Raw genomic sequence first — 20126 nt, 5'->3', positions numbered from 1 at the left:
AATATATTTGTCCATTTTCTGTCATTAAAATGGAACAAAATATTTGAATGAACCTTAAAAAAGAGGGTCATTTAGCAGAACAGTATCTCTCACTAAATGTGATCAGTGTTTACAAAAATAAGTACGCTCCTGACTAAATTGATTTATTTTTATAGAGATTATTTCTAATGGTCTTCATTTGCAAGTTCCTTCAGATCACAATTCATTCTAGGTGTACATAAGAACATAAGAAATAGGAGCAGGAGTAGGCCATCTAGCCCTTCGAGCCTGCCCCGCCATTCAATAAGATCATGGCTGATCTGTCGTGGCTCAGTTCCACTTTCCCGCCCTCTCTCCATAACCCTTAATCCCCTCTCTTATCAAGAACCCATCAACCCGCTTCTTAAAAATATTTAGCGAGGCAGCCTCCACCACTTCAACGGGCAGAGAATTCCAGAGATTCACCACCCTTTGAGTGAAGAAGTTCCTCCTCAACTCCGTTCTAAACCGCCTCCCCTTTATCTTGAGGCTGTGCCCCCTAGTCCTACTGTCTTTTTTGAGCAGGAAGAGTCTCTCCACCTCTATCCTATCCATCCCATTCATCATCTTATACGTCTCAATGAGATCTCCCCTCATTCTTCTAAACTCTAACGAGTACAAGCCTAGTTTATTCAGCCTCTCCTCATAGCTCAATCCCCTCAACTCCGGTATCAGCCTAATAAACCTCCTCTGCACTCCCTCCAGGGCCAAAATATCCTTGCGCAGGTACGGCGCCCAAAACTGCACACAGTACTCCAGCTGCGGCCTCACCAATGCCCTATACAGCTGCAGCAAGACCTCCCTACTTTTATATTCAATCCCCCTCGCTATGAAGGCCAGCATCCCATTCGCCTTCCTGACCACCTGCTGCACCTGCAAGCTGGGTTTTTGCGACTCATGCACAAGGACCCCGAGGTCCCTCTGCACCGTCGCCTGCTGCAGTTTTTCGCCCCGTAAGTAATAGTCCTTCCTACCATTCTTCCTACCAAAGTGGACCACCTCACACTTGCCAACATTAAATTCCATTTGCCATTTCCTGGCCCATTCGCCCATGTAGCCAAACAGGCCATCTAAAATGGTGTTTTGTAAAGCACTCTGGGACAACTGGGCAAGAAACTAAACTGACAGGCTGCAGTTTAAAGACAGACAAACAGGCTGCAACCCTGATGAGTGAATACACAGGATATGGGCCATCTCCAGGATGAAAGAGACTTTCTGGTCACACTGGGTTGTGTGCCAGACATAGGGGCACCGTGAATCCTTATTTAGGAGGGAGGTATGTGACCTATGTGCCTACAACACCTACAGGCATGGCCGCTGGGGACACGATGTGGATATGCCAGTGTTGGACTGGGGTAAACACAGTAAAAAGTCTGACAACACCAGGTTTAAGTCCAACCGATTTATTTGATAGTACACTCACTAGCTTTCGGGTTAGTCCCTTCGTCAGGTGAATGGAGAGTTCTGGCCTCAGACAGAGCATATAACGCATAGACAGTTTACAGATTACTGATTAGAATGCGAATCTTTATACCTAACCTGCTGTTCAAGTCTTAAAGTGGCCGACAATGTGAGTGGAAGGAGCACTGATCACAGGTTAAAGAGGTGTAGGGACACACCCAGAGATCGGTGTGATTGCACCTGATTGGACTCTTATCGATCAGTGATCAAGTCCTGATCGATTGATTGGCAATGGCCAAAAAAGGGGCGTGAAACCAAATGGGGTATAAAGGATGCTGCACAAGCTGGAATCTCTCTCTCTAACCCCCTGAATGAGCTACAACAATGGTGAACATTGCCAGTAAGAGGAGAGCCACCACACCTGAGAAGAAAGAAAGACAGGCTACAGCTAGAATGCCAGACCAGACCAAAGGACCAAACTACACTGACAACTACCAAGACCAGCACACAGATAAAGGCCAATATCTGTTTGGGTACTTGTCAGTCACACAAAGTTAAGTCAAGGTTTTGTATTGTACTTGAATTCTAGCATTTTCTGTAAGATAACTTATTGTTGGTTGGGTGGGTGATTATTGATTGTGTGGGTTTAAATAAATATTGTTTGTGCTAATATAATGTCTACTCAAAGTTATTTGTCCACCGTATAAGGGGTAAAACAGATTGATTTTTACAACGTAGGAATAGACTTTAAGGAAAGGAAATTTGACTGATATAATGACATGTTACATCTTTCAGAATATGTCCCTTATAATTAATTACTTTGGTTATCCAATTAACCAAATTCACTCCTTTCCAAGTATACAAACTCTACTCAACACATAACATCTTTGGGGTTGTATTAGAGAATCTCTACTTGACTCCAATAAGCAATTGAAAAGCCAGTATGTTTCCTCCTGAAAATTTTGAGTAATGTGCTAATGAAATGTTGGGTGAAGAGGAAACAGGGTAAATTTAGGAGTATTCATGAGATGATAACAAGCCAAAGAGAATGAATCTGAAGGGCAATGTGCATTGAATTTTAATTTTGATGTAACAAAGTTTGGAAATTAATGAATAGCATGTTTGATATTTAGAAATTTGGAGGACAAAAATAAGAAACTTCTGAAGTGTAGTGATCTTATGCCGATGGCAAAGATTGAAGAATGAAAAATCATTGTTACAATCAGAAATTGGAGGCTAGAGCAATTCATCCTCAGAAGATGCATGGGAACACCATCTTCTGGGTTCTCTCCAAATTACACACCATCACAAATTGAAATTGTATTGCCATTCCTTCATCACTGGATCAAAATCCCAGAACTTCCTACCTAACAGCACTATGGCTATATTACACCATGTAGACTGCAGCAGTTTAGAAGTAGTTCAGCATCATATTTTCAAAGGCAATTAAGGATGAACAATATATGCAAACTTTACCAGTGAATTCTTTATCCCATCAAAGAATAAAGAGAAATAACTGAACATAGCCTATTTTCAAAGATGCTACAATTGGCCTTAGTTGTAGCAGCTTTGCTGTCCTCACTGAAGATCTGGAACTGAACCTGGAATCTTCTGAACTTTATAGATTAATTTACATTCTGAAGCATGTTTACCAATTAAACCATAAAGAAAACCATAACAATTTCATAGATGCCATACAGATTGGGTTCTCCAACTTTTTTGCATCTGCCAAGGCTTACCTGCCCTGGAAAACACTTTAATGAGATATTACTGTTCCATATTATAATCATGATGTGGGTATGCCGGCGTTGGACTGGTGTAAACACAGTAAAAAGCCTGACAACACCAGGTTTTAGTCCAACCTATTTATTTGATAATATACTCACAAGCTTTCAGGGTTAGCCCCTTCGTCAGGTGAATGGAGAGTTCTGGCCTCAGACAGAGCATATAAAGCACAGACAGTTTAGAGATTACTGATTAGAATGCAAATCCTTACACCTAACCTGCTGTTCAAGACCTGAAGTGGCTGATAATGTGAGTGGAAGGAGCACTGATCACAGTTTAAAGAGAGTCGTCAGTGCTCCTTCCACTCACATTATCAGCCACTTCAGGTCTTGAACAGCAGGTTAGGTGTAAGGATTCGCATTCTAATCAGCAATCTCTAAACTGTCTGTGCTTTATATGCTCAGTCTGAGGCCAGAACTCTCCATTCACCTGACGAAGGGGCTAACCCCGAAAGCTTGTGAGTATATTATCAAATAAATAGGTTGGACTAAAACCTGGTGTTGTCAGACTTTTTAACCATATTATAATGCCAGTTTCAGGACTTGCACAGTTTTCATGGGGCCACACTCCCAGGTTAAAACACACAAATTGATTAGTAACTGCAATTTATTGCAGAGCTGTTGCTAATTCTGTATTATACATTATAGCCACCAGAGGGTACTGCTAACTACTGAGCCAAGTCAAGTCTTTTGATGTGATTCATCATTGTCACATGTATTAACAGACAGTGAAAAATATTGTTTCTTACACACTATACAGACAACAGCACTTCATGGCTAAACAGACAAAGTATACTGTTCATAGAGAAGAAAACAAGAGAATGCAGAAAATAATTAAAGTTTATTTATTAGTCACAAGTAAAAGTTACATTAACATTGCAATGAAGTTACTGTGAAATTCCCCTAGTCCCTGCAGTCCAGCGCCTGTTCGGGTCAATGCACCTAACCAGCACATCATTCAAAATGTGGGAGGAAGCCGGAGCACCCAGAGGAAATCCATGCAGTCACATGGAGAACGTGCAAACTCCACACAGACAGTGACCCCAAGTCGGATCTGTTTGGACTTTTTTGGTCAGCTATTGATCTAGTCAAATGTTTCACCCATGGGATGACAGTTGGATAAATAGATATTGGAATATTTTATTGCAACACTAAAGTACTGTGAGCACTAAGCGTGACAAACTCACCTACCTGGTTTTCTCTTCCCTCTGACCATATCTCAGATAGGAGATGTTTCAAATTCTTCCAATAAACATCGGCCAAATATCAGAGCTTGAAGCTGCCTGTCCACTATGCTCTTTGACACCACATCTCAAAAGAAGCCTTACTTTTTCTGTAAGCTTTAATTAATGATCATTGCCTTGAGGTGTAGTGCTCTGATGAGGTGTCAGCTGGATCACGAGGCACACGTGGCTGCCGACAGTTGCTAGCAGAGCAATGGCAGGGTGAAGGGAAGTTAGTGGAGATAAAAAAACGTGGAAGGTAAGAGGGCTGGACAGGAAGGGAGATTTGTGGGGGGGGGCGGGGGGCAGTGTTGTGGGTGTCTGCGGGGGTGTTTAAATAGTTACCCTGGAGTTAGAAATATTTTTTTTCCCTTCTAATCCTTTCAGAATACTCTTTCAGAGTAATGATCAGGGTAAAACTGCCAAAACGATCTAAAGTTAGCAATTTAAATCTCTTCAGTCAGATGGTTCCCAGCCCAGTGCATTTGTCCAAGGGAAGTTAGCACTTCTGGGGAATTCCTGGGTAAACCTTTACATGAGAACGTTCTAGAGGGATTTCCCAACACTTCATTGAGGTACATTGAAATACAATGCCAGGGAACCAGGTAGTTATGGGCTAATGTAAAAAGAATATAAAAACTTAGCTTCTTGATCATTTCTTTAAGTTTATAAATATTAATGAGTTAAAACAAGAGTCAATTCTCATTTATGCCACAAAAATAGGAGGAATTTAAAAGAAATATCATTGAAATGCAATTTTTCTAATAAGTATGCATTACCATTCACAATGACTTGATAGAGTGAAAGGCTTTTTGATTTGTTACCATTTATAATATGTTCCCTAACTTCTAGATACACTTTTAGTTAGAAAATATCCAACTGGGTTTAGCAAAACTGGAATCAATGGATATCAGGGGGCAAACTCTCCACTGGTTGGAGTCATACCTGGTACATAAGAGATGGTTATGATTGTGGAGGGTCAATCATCTCAGTTACAGGACATGTCGTAGGTGAATTGGACCTAGTGTCCTAGGTCCAACAGTCTTCATCAATGACTCTCCCTCCGTCATCAGGTTAGAAGTGGGGATGTTCACCAATGATTGCACAATGTTCAGCACCATTCATGACTCCTCAGATACTGAAGCAGTGCATGTTCAAATGCAACAAGGTCAGGAGAATATCCATGTTTGGGCTGACAAATGGCAAGTAACATTCATGCCACATAAATGCCAGGCAATGATCATCGCCAGTAAGAGACACTCTAACCACCGCTCCTTGACATTCAATGGTATTACCATTGAATCCCCCAATGTCAACATCCTTGGGGTTACCATTGCCCAGAAACTCAACTGAACTCAGCACATAAACATAGTGGCTACAGGAGCATGTCAGGCTAGGAATACTGCGGCGATTAACTCACCTCCTGACTCTCCAAAGCCTATCTATCATCTACAAGTCACAAGTCAGGAGTGTGATGGAGTACTCCCCACTTGCCTGGATGGGTGCAGCACCAACAACACTCAAGAAGCTTGACACCTTCCAGGACAAAGCAGCTCACTTGACTGGCACCAAATCTAGAAACATTCAATCCCTCCACCACTGACACTCAGGGCAACAATGTGTACCATCTACAAGATGCACTGCAGCAATTCACCAAAGATCCTTAGACGGCACCTTCCAAATCCATGCCGTTTCCAACTAGGAGGACAAGAGAAGCAGATACTTGGGAACACCATCACCTTCAAGTTCCCCTCCAAGTCACTCACCATCTTGCTTTGGAAATATATTGCCATTCCTCCACAGTTGCTGGGTCAAAATCCTGGAATCCCCTCCCTAACATCATTGTGGATCAACCTACAAAACATGGATTGCAGCAATTCAAGAAGGCAGCTCACCACCACCTTCTCAAGGGCAACTAGGGATGGGCAATAAATGTTGGCCAGCTATCAACAACCATGTTGCATTAATGTAAAAAATATATATATTTGGAAAATTTTGTTAATGGACTTGCCAGCAAAGTTGAAGCCCATGGAATAAAAGTTACAGTGGCAGCATGGATTTAAAGTTGTTTGAGTGACAGGAAGTAGGATTGTCTTTTTTGGAGACGATTAGGATTAGGAAACCAGCAAGTGTTAAAGTGGTAGAGTGGCAGATATATAATGCCCTTCCCATGGCAAGTTTGGAGTTGGGAGGGGAAAGAGACATTTAAATTTAATTGTGTGCCTCTGGTGAACAAGATTGCAGCTCTAGCATCACAACACAAGAGGGAGACAGAAAGCAAGAGAGAGAGAGAGAGAGAGAGAGAGAATGGGAAAGGAGAAGAGACAACCTGACAAATTAGAGAGAGACAGAGTGGGAAAGGAGAGCAAGAGAGAGTCATGGTAGGAAAGGAGAGTGAGTGGGAAAGGTCAGAGATAGTGAGAGAGAATAGAAGACGGACAGAATGATTCAGTAGCCCAGTGGTTAGTACTGCTGCCCCACAGCACCAGAGACCTGAGTTCAATTCCTGGATTGGGTTACTCTTTGTGCAGTGTCTGCAAGTTCTCCCCGTGTCTGCGTGGGTTCCCTCCGGACGCTCTGGTTTCCTCTCACAATCCAAAAGACGTGCTGGTTAGGTGCATTGGCCATGCTAAATTCTCCTTCAGTGTAACTCGAACAGGTGCCAGAGTGTGGCGACTAGGGGATTTTCACAGTAACTTAATTGTAATGTTAATGTAAGTCTACTTGTGACACTAATAAATAAATAAAGAGGGAGAAAGTGTGGGGAAGGAGAAGGACAGGGTGGGAAAGCAAGCAAAATTGAGCTGATTTCCAGGAGTGTTGTGGATGAGACAGAAGCTGTGCTACTCGAGGCTTGTTTGGGTGATTTAGCATTATCTAATTTCAATATACACGGCACTTGTGTTATATTCGGTGATTTATTTTGTTTTTGAAAACTAGGAATGCAGATTGCTGCACATTTACAGTATAGTATTTCAACTCCTACGTTGCTTTTTCTGTGCAAGAAATGTCCAAAGGAATCTAACTCCAGCTGTAACATTGATTTCAATTTATGATTCACATCAAGTTATTTCATTTAAAATCGCGATTTTCAGGAACTCAAATAACTTTTAATGAAGATCTACTGTAATTAATTAAGTACTTCTGGTACAGTCCCAGCTGACATCAACTAATTTGGCACAAATTAGTAACTAAACCTGAAATCTTCTGGTTGCATATAGTTTAATATTCACAATGCATTATCCCACTCAACTGTTAATGGAGATTTTAAATGAATTTTAACAAGCTGGGCAAATTTTAAAATTGTATTATAACCAAAATACTAACCAATATTTTTGTTGAAATTGTAACAGTTTGATATTTAATGATGCAATTACCTTCACAATGGCATCTCCAATATGCAGTAACTATTCTTTCTTTTACAGAGGCACAGCAATAGCAGGTGTCGTATTTGGGATTGTCTTTCTCATGGGAGTGGTTGCTGGAATAGCCATTTGTATCTGCATGTGTATCAAAAACAGTGGGAGCACACGTGTGGGTGTGATGCAGACATCTCAGATCAATACTGTCAGTCGATTCACTGGTAAGAAGCAAAAGCATCCGCAAGCGGAGTTTGGCATGAATAGTCATTTATTGAGCTTGAGCACTCATTTTATCAATTTAACTTTTTCGGGTCACTGCCTCTCTCTCCATTAATCCATCTCTTTATATTGAAGGTCCATTCCCTTTACTGTTGAACTCTCTTAACCTATCCTTTTCTTTTTGGAATTTAATAATTACTAGCTAAAAATAAAACAAGTTTATTGACATGCCTTCTAGCATCCCAATAGTCATGTGATACAACAGAAATGGGTGTATTAGCTAACCATGGTAATCAATCACTTGTTCTAATTATGAGCGTAATAAGATTGTTATGTTTGGAATTATGTCTTTGATTTAAGGTAAAACAAAGGGATGAAAGGAGTCATATGACCTCTTCTGAACTCTGCCTGACAATAAGCCTGGATTGTTTGATTGATAGAGAACAAAGGAAAACTTTAGATTCTTTTACTGAGAAGAAAGTGTGAGGTATTTATGCTTGAGGCCAATGGCAGTGGCCTGTGTGTTAGCAATGAAAAATGAGTCTCACAAAAGTCCCAGAAAGCTGTTAAGAATGTTTGATCATAAACAGTTGTGCTTTACACTGTTCATTTACTTCTAAGATGAAAGCAAGCTGGGGTCAAGAATAGCTAATCAGCCTTTTCAACTGGATGCAAGACAAATGTGTTTCATAGTGCCATGGAGAAGTGCAGAAAAAGAAATTGAGATCAGGCTACAGGTTTCCCTACAAATCAATGAATTTCACAGACAGACAGCAGTTTCATATAATCAACAGAAAAAAGAGGCTGCTTGGCTTTGTGAACTAGCACAAGAAATATATGGCAAGGAGATAGTGTCTCGTTAGAGATGAATCCCACAGCCATCTAAGGATTTGGAGAGATTTGTCCTGGTGGACCTAGAGGCAAGGATCATTCAACAGATTCACTGCTACCAGTGAATTTAGGAAACTCTCCAAAAACTGAGAGAAGTACCTGAAACAGTCTTTTTAAGTTATTACTTGATGGAATAGGGAAACATGAACCGATGATAAGCAACCATAGACTGTTTGCTGTAAGGACTGTCGTTCTGTGGAGAGCACAATATTTGTTCAGTATAAAAGATGAATGTATTTTTCTCTAGGTTAATGTATAAGTTGCCACAAAAATAGTTTATTTAATAGTGTTTTTATTAATTTGTTACAGGCCAAGAAAAAGCAGAAAAGAAAGCTTATGGTAGTCGCATAGAACATGGAAACTAGAAGCTGGTTAGGCCATTTGGCCCTCCAAGCCTGTTCTGCCATTCATTTTGATCATGGCTGATCATTGAATTCAATATTCTGATCCTCTTTCCTCCCATATCTCTTGATCCCTTGAGCCCCAAGAGCTATATCTAATTTCTACTTGACATCAGACAACGTTTTGGCCTCAACTACATTCAGTGGTAGTGAATTCCACACATTCACTACCATCTGGGTGAAGAAAGTTCTCCTCACCTCAGTCCTCAAAGGTTTACCCCTTATCCTCAAACAATGACCCCTAGACCTGGACTTCTGGGAACATTCTTTCTGAATCTAGGCTATCTAGGAATCTAACCATGTTAGAATTTTATAAGTTTCTATGAGATCCCCCTCACTCCTCTAAGCTTCAGTGAATGTAATCCTGACTTAGTTGCTCCTCATATGACAGACCTGCCGTCCCAGGAATCAGCCTGGCAAACCTTTGCTGTACTCCCTCTATTACAAAGAAATCCTTCTTCAGATAAGGACACCAAAACTGCACATAATACTCCAGGTGTGGCCTCACCAATGCCTTATACAATTGCAGCAAAACATCCCTATTCCTAAACTCAAATTCTCTCGCTATGAAGGCCAACATACCATTTGTCTTAATTACTACCTGCTGTACCTGCGTGCTTACTTTTAGTGACTGATACATGAGGACTCCAATGTCTCGTTGAGTATCCACCTCTCCCAATTTACACACATTCAAGTAATAATCTTCCTATTATTGCTACCAAAGTGGATAACCTCACATTTACCCACATTATATTGCATCTGCCATGCAAATGCCATCACACTCAGCCTGTCCAAATCATGCTTAAGCATCTCTGCATCCTCCTCACAGCTCAGCCTTCCACCCAACTTTGTATTATCTGCAAATTTGGAGATAATACATTCAGTTCCCTCTTCCAAATTATTAATATATAATATGAACATTGGGGTCCTAGCACAGATCCCTGTGGCACCTCACCCATCACTGACTGCCAATCAGAAAAAAATCCATATATTGCCAACAAAAGATTTTACTGTAGAAAGCTAAGAGGAGTATAGAAAGTACAGGGTGGGTCAAAATGGAAATTAGAAAAGCAAAGAGAAGATATGAAAAAATATTGCCAGGTAAACTCAAAGAAAATTATAAGATGTTTTACCAATACATAAAGAACATAAGAATAACTAAGGAAAAGTTAGGGCGTGTCAGAGATGTATATGATATCTTGCCGGTTGATAGAGAAGATGCATGCAGGGCTCTCAACAAGTACTTTGTCTTCACTAAGAAGAGAGATGATGTAGACATTCTAGTTAAAAATGAGGAGTGCCAAATATTAGGTACAATAAGCATAGTGAGAGAGGAAGTATGGAAGGACTGGCATTTTCGAAAGGTGGATGAATTGCCAGGTCCAGATGAACTTTATACCAGGTTGTTGAAAAAAATGACGGAGGATGCTCTGATGAACATTTTCCAATCCTTGCTAGACATGGACAACATCCCGGAGGACTGGGGTCTATGAATGTTGTACTACTATTTAAAAAGTGTGCGACAGACAGGCCAGAAAATTGTAGTCTGTCTTCAGTGATGGGTAAATTACTGGAAACAATCCTGAGACACAAGATGAATTGTCATTTAAAAAGGCATGGATTGATCAGGAATATTCAGCATGCTTTTGATAAAGGAAGATCGTGTCTTACTAAGTGAATAGAATTTTTTGAGAAACAACAAATGGATGTTTTCTACATGGATTTCAGTAAGGTATTTGACAATGTCACACATGGCAAACAAGACAGAAAAATAAAGATCTCGTGGGATACAGGAGAAGGTGGCAGGTTGGATACAAAATTAGCTCAATGACAGAAAACAAAGGGTAATGGTCGATGAATATTTTCACAAATTGAGAGGGGGGACTTAGTGGTAGGGGATGGGGAAATGGCTGAGGTCTTGAATAACTTTTTTGTTTCGGTCTTCACGGAGGAAGACGTGAATAATTTGCCGGGTGTTAGCGATGGAAAGGTGGTAGGACTGGAGCGTCTCAATGACATTGTTGTTACTAGAGAGGTGGTGCTCGATAGACTGGAGGGACTGATTGTGGACAAGTCCCCAGGACCAGATTGAATGCATCCGAGGGTTCTGAAAGAAATGGTGTCGAAATTTGCTGATGACACCAAGATTGGGGGAACGGCAAATTGCGCAGAGGGTGTGGAGAGTCTGCAGAAGGATCTAGATAGACTGGGCGAATGGGCCAGGAAATGGCAAATGGAATTTAGTGTTGGCAAGTGCGAGGTGGTCCACTTTGGTAGGAATAATGGTAGGAAGGACTATTTCTTACGTGGCGAAAAACTGCAGCATGCGACGGTGCAGAGGGACCTCGGGGTCCTTGTGCATGAGTCGCAAAAACCCAGCCTGCAGGTGCAGCAGGTGGTCAGGAAGGTGAATGGGATGCTGGCCTTCATAGCGAGGGGGATTGAATATAAAAGTAGGGAGGTCTTGCTGCAGCTGTATAGGGCATTGGTGAGGCCGCAGCTGGAGTACTGTGTGCAGTTTTGGTCACCGCACTTACGCAAGAATATTTTGGCCTTGGAGGGAGTGCAGAGGAGGTTTACTAGGCTGATACCGGAGTTGAGGAGGTTGACCTGTGAGGAGAGGCTGAATAAACTAGGCTTGTACTCGTTCGAGTTTAGAAGAATGAGGGGAGATCTCATTGAGATGTATAAGGTGATGAATGGGATGGATAGGATAGAGGTGGAGAGACTCTTCCCGCTCAGAAAGGACAGTAGGACTAGGGGGCACAGCCTCAAGGTAAAGCGGGGGCGGTTTAGAACCGTTGCCTGCTGCAGTTTTTCGCCACGTAAGAAATATTCCTTCCTACCATTATTCCTACCAAAGCGGACCACCTCGCACTTGCCAACATTAAATTCCATTTGCCATTTCCTGGCCCATTCGCCCAGTCTATCTAGATCCTTCTGCAGACTCTCCACACCCTCTGAGCAATTTGCCGTTCCCCCAATCTTGGTGTCATCAGCAAAAATTGGAGTTGAGGAGGAACTTCTTCACTCAAAGGGTGGTGAATCTCTGGAATTCTCTGCCCGTTGAGGTGGTGGAGGCTGCCTCGCTAAATATTTTTAAGACGTGGGTTGATGGGTTTTTGATAAGCGAGGGGATTAAGGGTTATGGGGAGAGGGCGGGAATGTGGAACTGAGCCACGACAGATCAGCCATGATCTTATTGAATGGCGGGGCAGGCTCAAAGGGCTAGATGGCCTACTCCTGCTCCTATTTCTTATGTTCTTAAATGAGGTATTCCACAGGACTCTGTGTTGGGACTCTTGCTGTTTGTTGTACATATTAATGATTTAGACGGAAATGTGAGACACATGATTGGAAAACTGATACAAAAATTGGCTGTGTGGTAGTAAAGAGAATAAATGTGTACTCCTGAATGATATCAGTGGTTTGGTTGGATGGGCAGAGAAGGTGCAAATGGAATTCAATTTGGAAAAGGTAATAAGGAGGTAATGAACTTGGGGAGGGCAAACAAAGCAAGGGAACACTCAATAAATGGGAAGATATAGACAGGGGTTCAAGAAGTGAGAAGTGAACACTAAAGCAGAGACGTAATGATGATAATGTATAAAGTGTTGGCTAGGCCACAACTGGAAATTTGTCTACAGTTCTGATCACCACATTACAGGAAGGACATAATTATCCTGAAGTGATTGCAGAGGAACTTACTAAGAATTTTGCCAGGGCTTGTAAATTGCAGCTATAAAGAGGGCTTGGATAGTTGTGATGTGTAAAATTATGAAGGGCCTAGATAGGGTAGGCAGGAGCGACTTATTTTCCCTAGCTCAGTGGTCAATTACCACGGGACCTGATCAAGTGCATCCCAGGACATAGTGGGAAGTTAGAGAAGAAATTGTGGGACCCCTAAGCAGAGATATTTGTATCATCAACAGCCACAGGTGAGGTGCCGGAAGACTGGAGGGAGGCAAATGTTGTGCTCTTATTCAAGAAAGGTGGCAGGGTAAAACCAGGGAACTACAGACCGTTGAGCCTTATGTTAGTTGTTGGAGAGGATTCTGAGAGACAGGATCTACGTCCACTTGGAATGGCAAGGGCTGATTAAGGATAGTCGGCATGCTTTGTGCATGGGTAATTTTGTCTTACAAATTTGATAGAGTTTTTTGGAGGGTTGGCCAAGAAAATAGATGAAGGCAGTGTGGTAGACATTGTCTACATGGACTTTAGCAAGGACTTTGACAAGGTTCTGCATGGAAGGCTGGTCAGTAAGGTTAGATCACATGGGATCCAGGGAGAACTAGCCAATTGAATACAAAATTAGCTTGCTTGTAGGGTGGTGGTAGAGGGTTATTTTTTAGACTGGAGGCCTGTGACCAGTGGTGTGCCACAGGGATCAGTGCTGGGTCTACCTTTGTCATTTATATAAATGATTTGGATGAGAATATAGGAGGCATGGTTAGTGAGTTTGTAGGTGGTACCAAGATTGATGATGTAGTGGACAATGAAGAAGATTATCTAAGAATACAACAGGATCTTGATCAACTGGGCCAGTAGGCTGAGGTATGGCAGAAGAGATTTAATTCAGATAAATGCGAGTTGTTGTATTTTGATAAGACAAACAATGCAGGATTTACACAGTTAATGGTAGGGTCTTGGGGAATGTTGTCGAGCAGAGAGACGTAAGGGTGCAGGTACATAGTTCTTTGAAAGTGATGTCACATGTAGACAGGATGATGAAGAAGGCATTTGGCATACTTGCCTTCATTGGTCAGAGCATTGAGTAAAGGAGTTGGGATGCTATGTTACAACTACAAGATATTGATATAGCCATATTTGGAGTACTGCATACAATTCTGGTCACCCAATTATGGGAAGGATTTTATTAAACTGCAAAGGGTACAAAAAGATTTACAGGAATGTTACCAGGATTGGAAGGTTTGAATTATAAGGAGAGGCTGGATATGCTTTTTCCCTAGGTTGTAGGAGGATGACGGGTGATTTTATAGAAGTCTACAAAACCATAAGGGGCATAGATCAGGTGAATAGCCAAGGTCTTTTCCCGAGAGTAGGGGGGTCCAAAACTGAAGGGCATAGGTTTAAGGTGAAAGGGGAAAGATTCAAAAGGGAGCTGAGAGGCAACCTTTTCACATAGAGGGTATGCATTTGTGGAATGAGATGCCAGACGAGGTGGTATGGGTGGGTACAATTACAACATTTAAAATACATTTGGACAGAAACATGGTTGGGAAAGATTTAGAGGGATATGGGCCAAATGCTGGCAAATGGGACTAGCTCAGTTTAGGAAACCTGGTCAGCATAGATGAGTTGGGCCAAAGGGGCTGTTTCCATGATGTACATCTCTATGACTCAATCTATGGAAATTGTTAGAAGGGTTAGAGAGGACATAAGAAAAACCTTTTCTCATCCAGACGGTGGTGGGATCTGGAACTCACTGCCTAAGTTGGGGGTTGAGGCTGAAATGCTCAACTCATTTTAAAGGTATTTGGATCCACATCTGAAGTGCTGTAACCTGCAAGGCTAAGACTGGGGGTTGGAAAGTAGGATTAAAATGAGCGACTAATTTCTTTTTCCTGTTTTGCCCAGTGCAGATACAATGGGCTGAATGACCTCTTTCTGCATTGTAGTATTTCTATGGTTCCATGGTAAAAGTCTTAAAATGAAATCTTGTTGTGTTATCCTTTTTAGCTATAAGCTGGAAGTTTAAATTTTTACACAGTATTGGCCTCTATAAAGCTCATAACATTTGATTCTTTCGTCCACAATGACCTGGAGGAAACCCACAGTGGTGAAATGCTTTAGGAATCATGGCACTGAAGTTGCATTTCTTCCCGACCATAATACAGTTATCAAATGTAATGTCTTAAATTACTCATCCCACTACGTCTTCTGGCACTTGAACAGGTGCCAGTGTGTTGCGACTAGGAGATTTTCACAGTAACTCCATTACAATGTTAATGTAAGCCTCCTTGTGGTACTAATGAATAAAATTTTAAAAATTTAGTTTGCCTCTTAATGTCCAATTACCCACCACTTCAGTCAGCTCTTATACCAGCCAGGCAAACGATGATTGTGGGCACAAAATGCCAAAGGAGTCAAAAAACGTTAATCTTACTAGCAAAATCCTGTTTTCACATTTTCCCCATCCCTCCACTAGTGATGTAATGAGGTTCCCAGCTAAGAAGGTCAGGAACCTCATTTCAATACATTCACATTTCATTAGCAGAGAACCTCGCCATAACTTCCCCCCACTTCCCACCCCGCAACCCCCCCCCCTCCCCGCCCCATTGTATATTCTAACTCTGTCATATCAACACAGTTCACAACAGGTTTTTAACAGTGAATTCAAAGGTGAGAGTCCAAGGAAGAGAGGGCACCTGAGAGTTCAGGTGGATGGATGAGTGGGCAGATAAGATGGTTATGAATTTGGAGGGGTTACTCACAGGTCAGTGGGGGGAAGGCGGTTAAGGGGTGCCCATCAGAGAGGGGCATGGAGGCCAGAGAGTAAATGCCAATCCTGGGGTTTGCTGGAACTGGTGGGGGAGAAGTGCGGGATGCAGTTGATACCACTGTCAATGTGCAGATTCGTGAAGGAAAGAGTACAATCTTGAGGAGGAAGGGGTGGCAGCAGGGGTGAAGGCTATTTTCCTAGGGGAGGGTGGAAACCAACTTGTGGGGGCAGGGGTCATGTGGAGGGGGCACCATCGGCATGAATCTGCTGAGAGGGCAGTATGGTTTGGCTCCATAATGGTGGGGGGGAGATTTTTAATGAGAAGGCAATGAAACCACAGTGAGGCTGGAATCCACAGCTGATGGGCCTTTGTAATCTCAAAGGATCCTGGCTATGGGCCAGGAAACCTGAGCAGCATTCCCACAATACAAAGCTTGAAGGAGCCACAACTTTGTGGGGTGCAGGGTAATCTGATCCTATTAAGTTTAATATGGAGCCTTGACAACAATGAGTTTATCCAGGAGGTTTATTTTAGAATTCAAATTTAATCATTTACTCTGATGGGATTTGAATCTGAAATCCCAGACATTGTTCTAGGTTTTTGGTTCGCCAGTTCAGTGACCTATACCACTAGGCCACAGGACGAACTCAAACTAGCGCCATAGGATCTTTTACATCCAGCTGAGGCTAACATAATATAAAACTACACTTCCAACATAGCAATGTTCACTTAGTACTGGATTATAGTGCCAATCTGGATTTTATGCACTCAAACACTAGAACCCAGACTTGAACCCAGGACCTTGTGGTTCAGGGTGAGTTTGCCACCATATGATCCACAGCTGACACTAAAAGAAATCCCTGCTTCAAGACAGGTTTATCCCGTTGGCCAGTATGGGGATCAAACCCACAACCTTGGCATTATTAGCACTACACTCTGATCATCTGAGCTAACTAACTCCCAAAATGATTGCAGCAGGATTTCTCCCCATGCACATTGGAACACCTAGCAGACAAGAGGAAGACTTCAATCCTTGCATGCAGAGTGGACCCATCCACCACTCAAAGATCAGGGCACCCATCCTACACTACGAAAAACATCAAGATGACATGACTGCCCACGCCCTCAGCTGGCATTGGGGCAACCATCGCCCCCCTACCTGGTCCATCCCCCATTCACAGTCTCTGCCCTCCCCATCCCAATTCAGGCATAAGCCCCCTCCATCAATATTCGCCCCCCCCCCACCCCCCATCACAAATAAAGCAGAGTGCTTGCCCATGGCATTGCCAACCTGGCACTGTCAGCTTGGCACCTCCAGGGTGGAAGAAACAGTGCAAGGGGACTGCTCAGCCATGTCCATCAACAGGGACTGTTCTCAGTTCTGTGTCCCGGCATGGTCCTCATGACTGGTTTCCGTTTTCAAAAAATAGTAGTGATTCATGACAATGGGTGGGAGCATTCAATGGGGCCAGATTCCACATCATAAATCCGTTTAATAAGATTTCTATATGTTTAAATTAATGCTAATCAGGTTCTGGGCGTAAACCTGATTGTGTTGCCGGGGGCGGGGGGGCGGAATGGGGCGGTGATGGCAAGGAAGATCTCAAACCAAGATCTCAGTCTCGTCCACAGTATTCAACAATTAGATGTGATTTTGCAATTGGACATTTGCCAAATAATCTTCAGTGTGCTAAAAATTATGCTGACAAACAATTTAAGAATGTCAGTCAGACTCACAGTGTAGTGCATTTTCACATACTGGAAACTACATGTATTAATAAATAGGGCCCTATTCTTTGCAGCCAGAAAGAACTTGTACACACATTGCATGAAACAAAATAAGTGATAACTATTCACAGCTTCATTCTTTAGGGCAATGCCTGGTTTAAATTTTTAAACAATGCTTCGCAGTTAACTGTCAGTCACCATTAAGCCACGTGGGCAGCACTGAGGCACAGTGGTTAGCACCGCTGCCTCACAATGCCAGGGTCCCAGGTTCGACTCCAGCTTTGGGTAATTGTGTGGATTTTGTATTTCTCCCCATATCTTCCACGTGCTCCAGTTTCCTCCCACAGTCCAAAGATGTGTGTGCAGTTTAGATTGATTGGCCATGCTAGATTGACCCTCAGTATCAAGGGGATTAGCAGGGTAAATATGTGGGGTTATGAGGATATGGACTGGGTGGGATTGTTGTCGGTGCACGTTCAATGGGTGGCATGGCCTCCTTCTGCACTGTAGGGATTCTATGATTCTATTAACTCGTGAATTCTCCATAGCAATGCCGCTACCACAGTAAAAGTCTCATAACACCAGGTTAAAGGCCAACAGGTTTATTTGGTAGCAAAAGCCACTAGCTTTCAGAGTACTGCTCCTTTATCAGGTAAGTACGAGTTCTGTTCACTAACAGGACATATAATGACACAAACTCAATTTATAAAATAATGATCATTATAATAATCATCATAATAATCATTATAATAATCATTATTTTGTAAATTGAGTTTGTGTCTTCATATGCTCTGTTTGTGAACAGAACTCCCACTTACCTGACGAAGGAGCAGCACTCCGAAACTGAGTGACTATTGTTACCAAATAAACCTGTTGGACTTTAACCTGGTGTTGTGAGAATTTTTACTGTGTCTACCCCAATCCAACACCGGCATCTCCACACCATGAAGGCCTCTACTAATCAGAGTCCACTTGCCAACCAATCAACCTTTTAAGTTGTTGTTTTCCTGACATTGGTATTCTTGCGATTGTCCTGATGAGTGCAAAATGGCAAAGTCTATTATAAAGCAGTAATCAAGTATAGTGAGCATAGATCAAACAACAGACACACAAGGCAGGATTTTATGGCCTTGCTTGTCCCAAAACTGTAAAATCCCACCTGAGGTCAATGGACCTTTCCATTGTCCGCCCCTTGCCTACTCTGATTTCTGTTGTGGGTGGGCTGGTAAAATTCCAGTCACATTACTAAATATAGAACAATTGAATCATTGAACATTACACACCAGGGAATATCCTGAGGAATTTCTTCCTAATTTAGGGGATAAAGAATTATATGGGGGAGACACTCTTCATTAGTATTTGTTTTGAAGAAACATAGGTAGCATTATGATCACAAGTATAAGCACAACTTTTGGTGAGTGTCTGATAGTTCTATAAGACCTTCATTGCTTTGTCATCTGGATAATTGTGAAACTGTGAACAACATAAAATTCTCTCGTATCAGGAATGCAAGAAAAACATGCCCTAGTTATTCAATTTAAGTGTGATAAAATTTTACAGATTATTATTGGCAAAGTTTAATAAAATGTTACATGTGTAAATGAGTGCTATCTAATGATTTAATATATTTTTTGCTGTAGACAATGGTTGAGAGTAGGCCGACTTTATTTGTTTAATATTCCTGTCAACTCTAAATTTTGAATGCTGCCTCCTCAGTTTATTTATTTCTCAATTTTTCTTTTCAGTCCCGCCTCCTCCACCTTACAGCTACGACTATGAGATGGATTATCCTATGGATCTTCCCCCACCTTATACTCCAATGCCTCGAACTTTCCTGCGGTACACTCCACCCCCACCTTATCCAGGCTACTCAAGAAAATAAATTCTCACTTGGCATTACTAAATGGAATGTTGGAAGCTGATTGTAACTACATCTCTCATAATAAATGAGAGTGGACTATGCCCAAAGCTAAAAAAGAAAAGCACAATTGTTCCTCTGATTTATTTTATCATTGCGCCCAGACAATAATTGTCTCCTCAGCTCTTTAGGCAATTTTCTTTCCTACGATGCTATCAACTAAAGAGATTGGATTTTTTTTAAGATAAATTATTAGATTTAATGCTACAGTCATATGTCACAATAAATTATGAATCTACAAATTTCTCTATCAACATCCAGACTTTGAGCTGGCAGAACCCAACGGCATAACGCAGAGTAACTACTGAGGATCAGTGTGTGAAACAAAATGAAGTGACCCATTTCAAAAAAAAATTATGGAAAACAATAGAACCTGTGTATAGAATAGCATAAATATAATCCCAAGATAACAACTGGACTTATGTATATTGAAACATATTATCAAATAGAGCCTGTTTACAGAAAAACAGAAGTATCATCCCAATATAACAACAAAGCCTGTGCATATAGAAACTGTATAATATCCCATGAAACTTTGGTGTCCACACAAAGGGAATTATAATTGATCCAGACTGGGGACTGCATACAAAGTACAAATGTCCTCGACGGAGAAACATGAATATTAAGGATTGTCAATTGCAATAGCTTCTCTTTCTGCTCTTGCATATTTGCATCTGGTGTCTCCAAGGATCTATCCTTGGTGCCCTCTATTTC

At 41.8% G+C, this 20126-nt stretch overlaps 1 protein-coding gene across 1 annotated transcript in view; it reads left to right on the top strand.

The window, feature by feature from the left end:
- Nucleotides 1-19376, top strand: part of cyyr1 (cysteine/tyrosine-rich 1) — a 31666-nt gene extending 12290 nt beyond the window's left edge. The window contains exons 3-4 of the mRNA XM_080204315.1: nt 7852-8009; nt 19240-19376. Coding sequence (XP_080060441.1) covers nt 7852-8009; nt 19240-19376 — 295 coding nt within the window. The remainder of the gene's footprint in view (nt 1-7851; nt 8010-19239) is intronic.
- The last annotated feature ends 750 nt before the right edge of the window (nt 19377-20126 follow it).

Source organism: Carcharhinus amblyrhynchos, chromosome 15, assembly GCF_965287045.1.
Source record: "Carcharhinus amblyrhynchos chromosome 15, sCarAmb.v2.hapA, whole genome shotgun sequence".
Taxonomy (NCBI): domain Eukaryota; kingdom Metazoa; phylum Chordata; class Chondrichthyes; order Carcharhiniformes; family Carcharhinidae; genus Carcharhinus; species Carcharhinus amblyrhynchos.
This window is presented reverse-complemented; position numbering and strand designations above follow the sequence as displayed.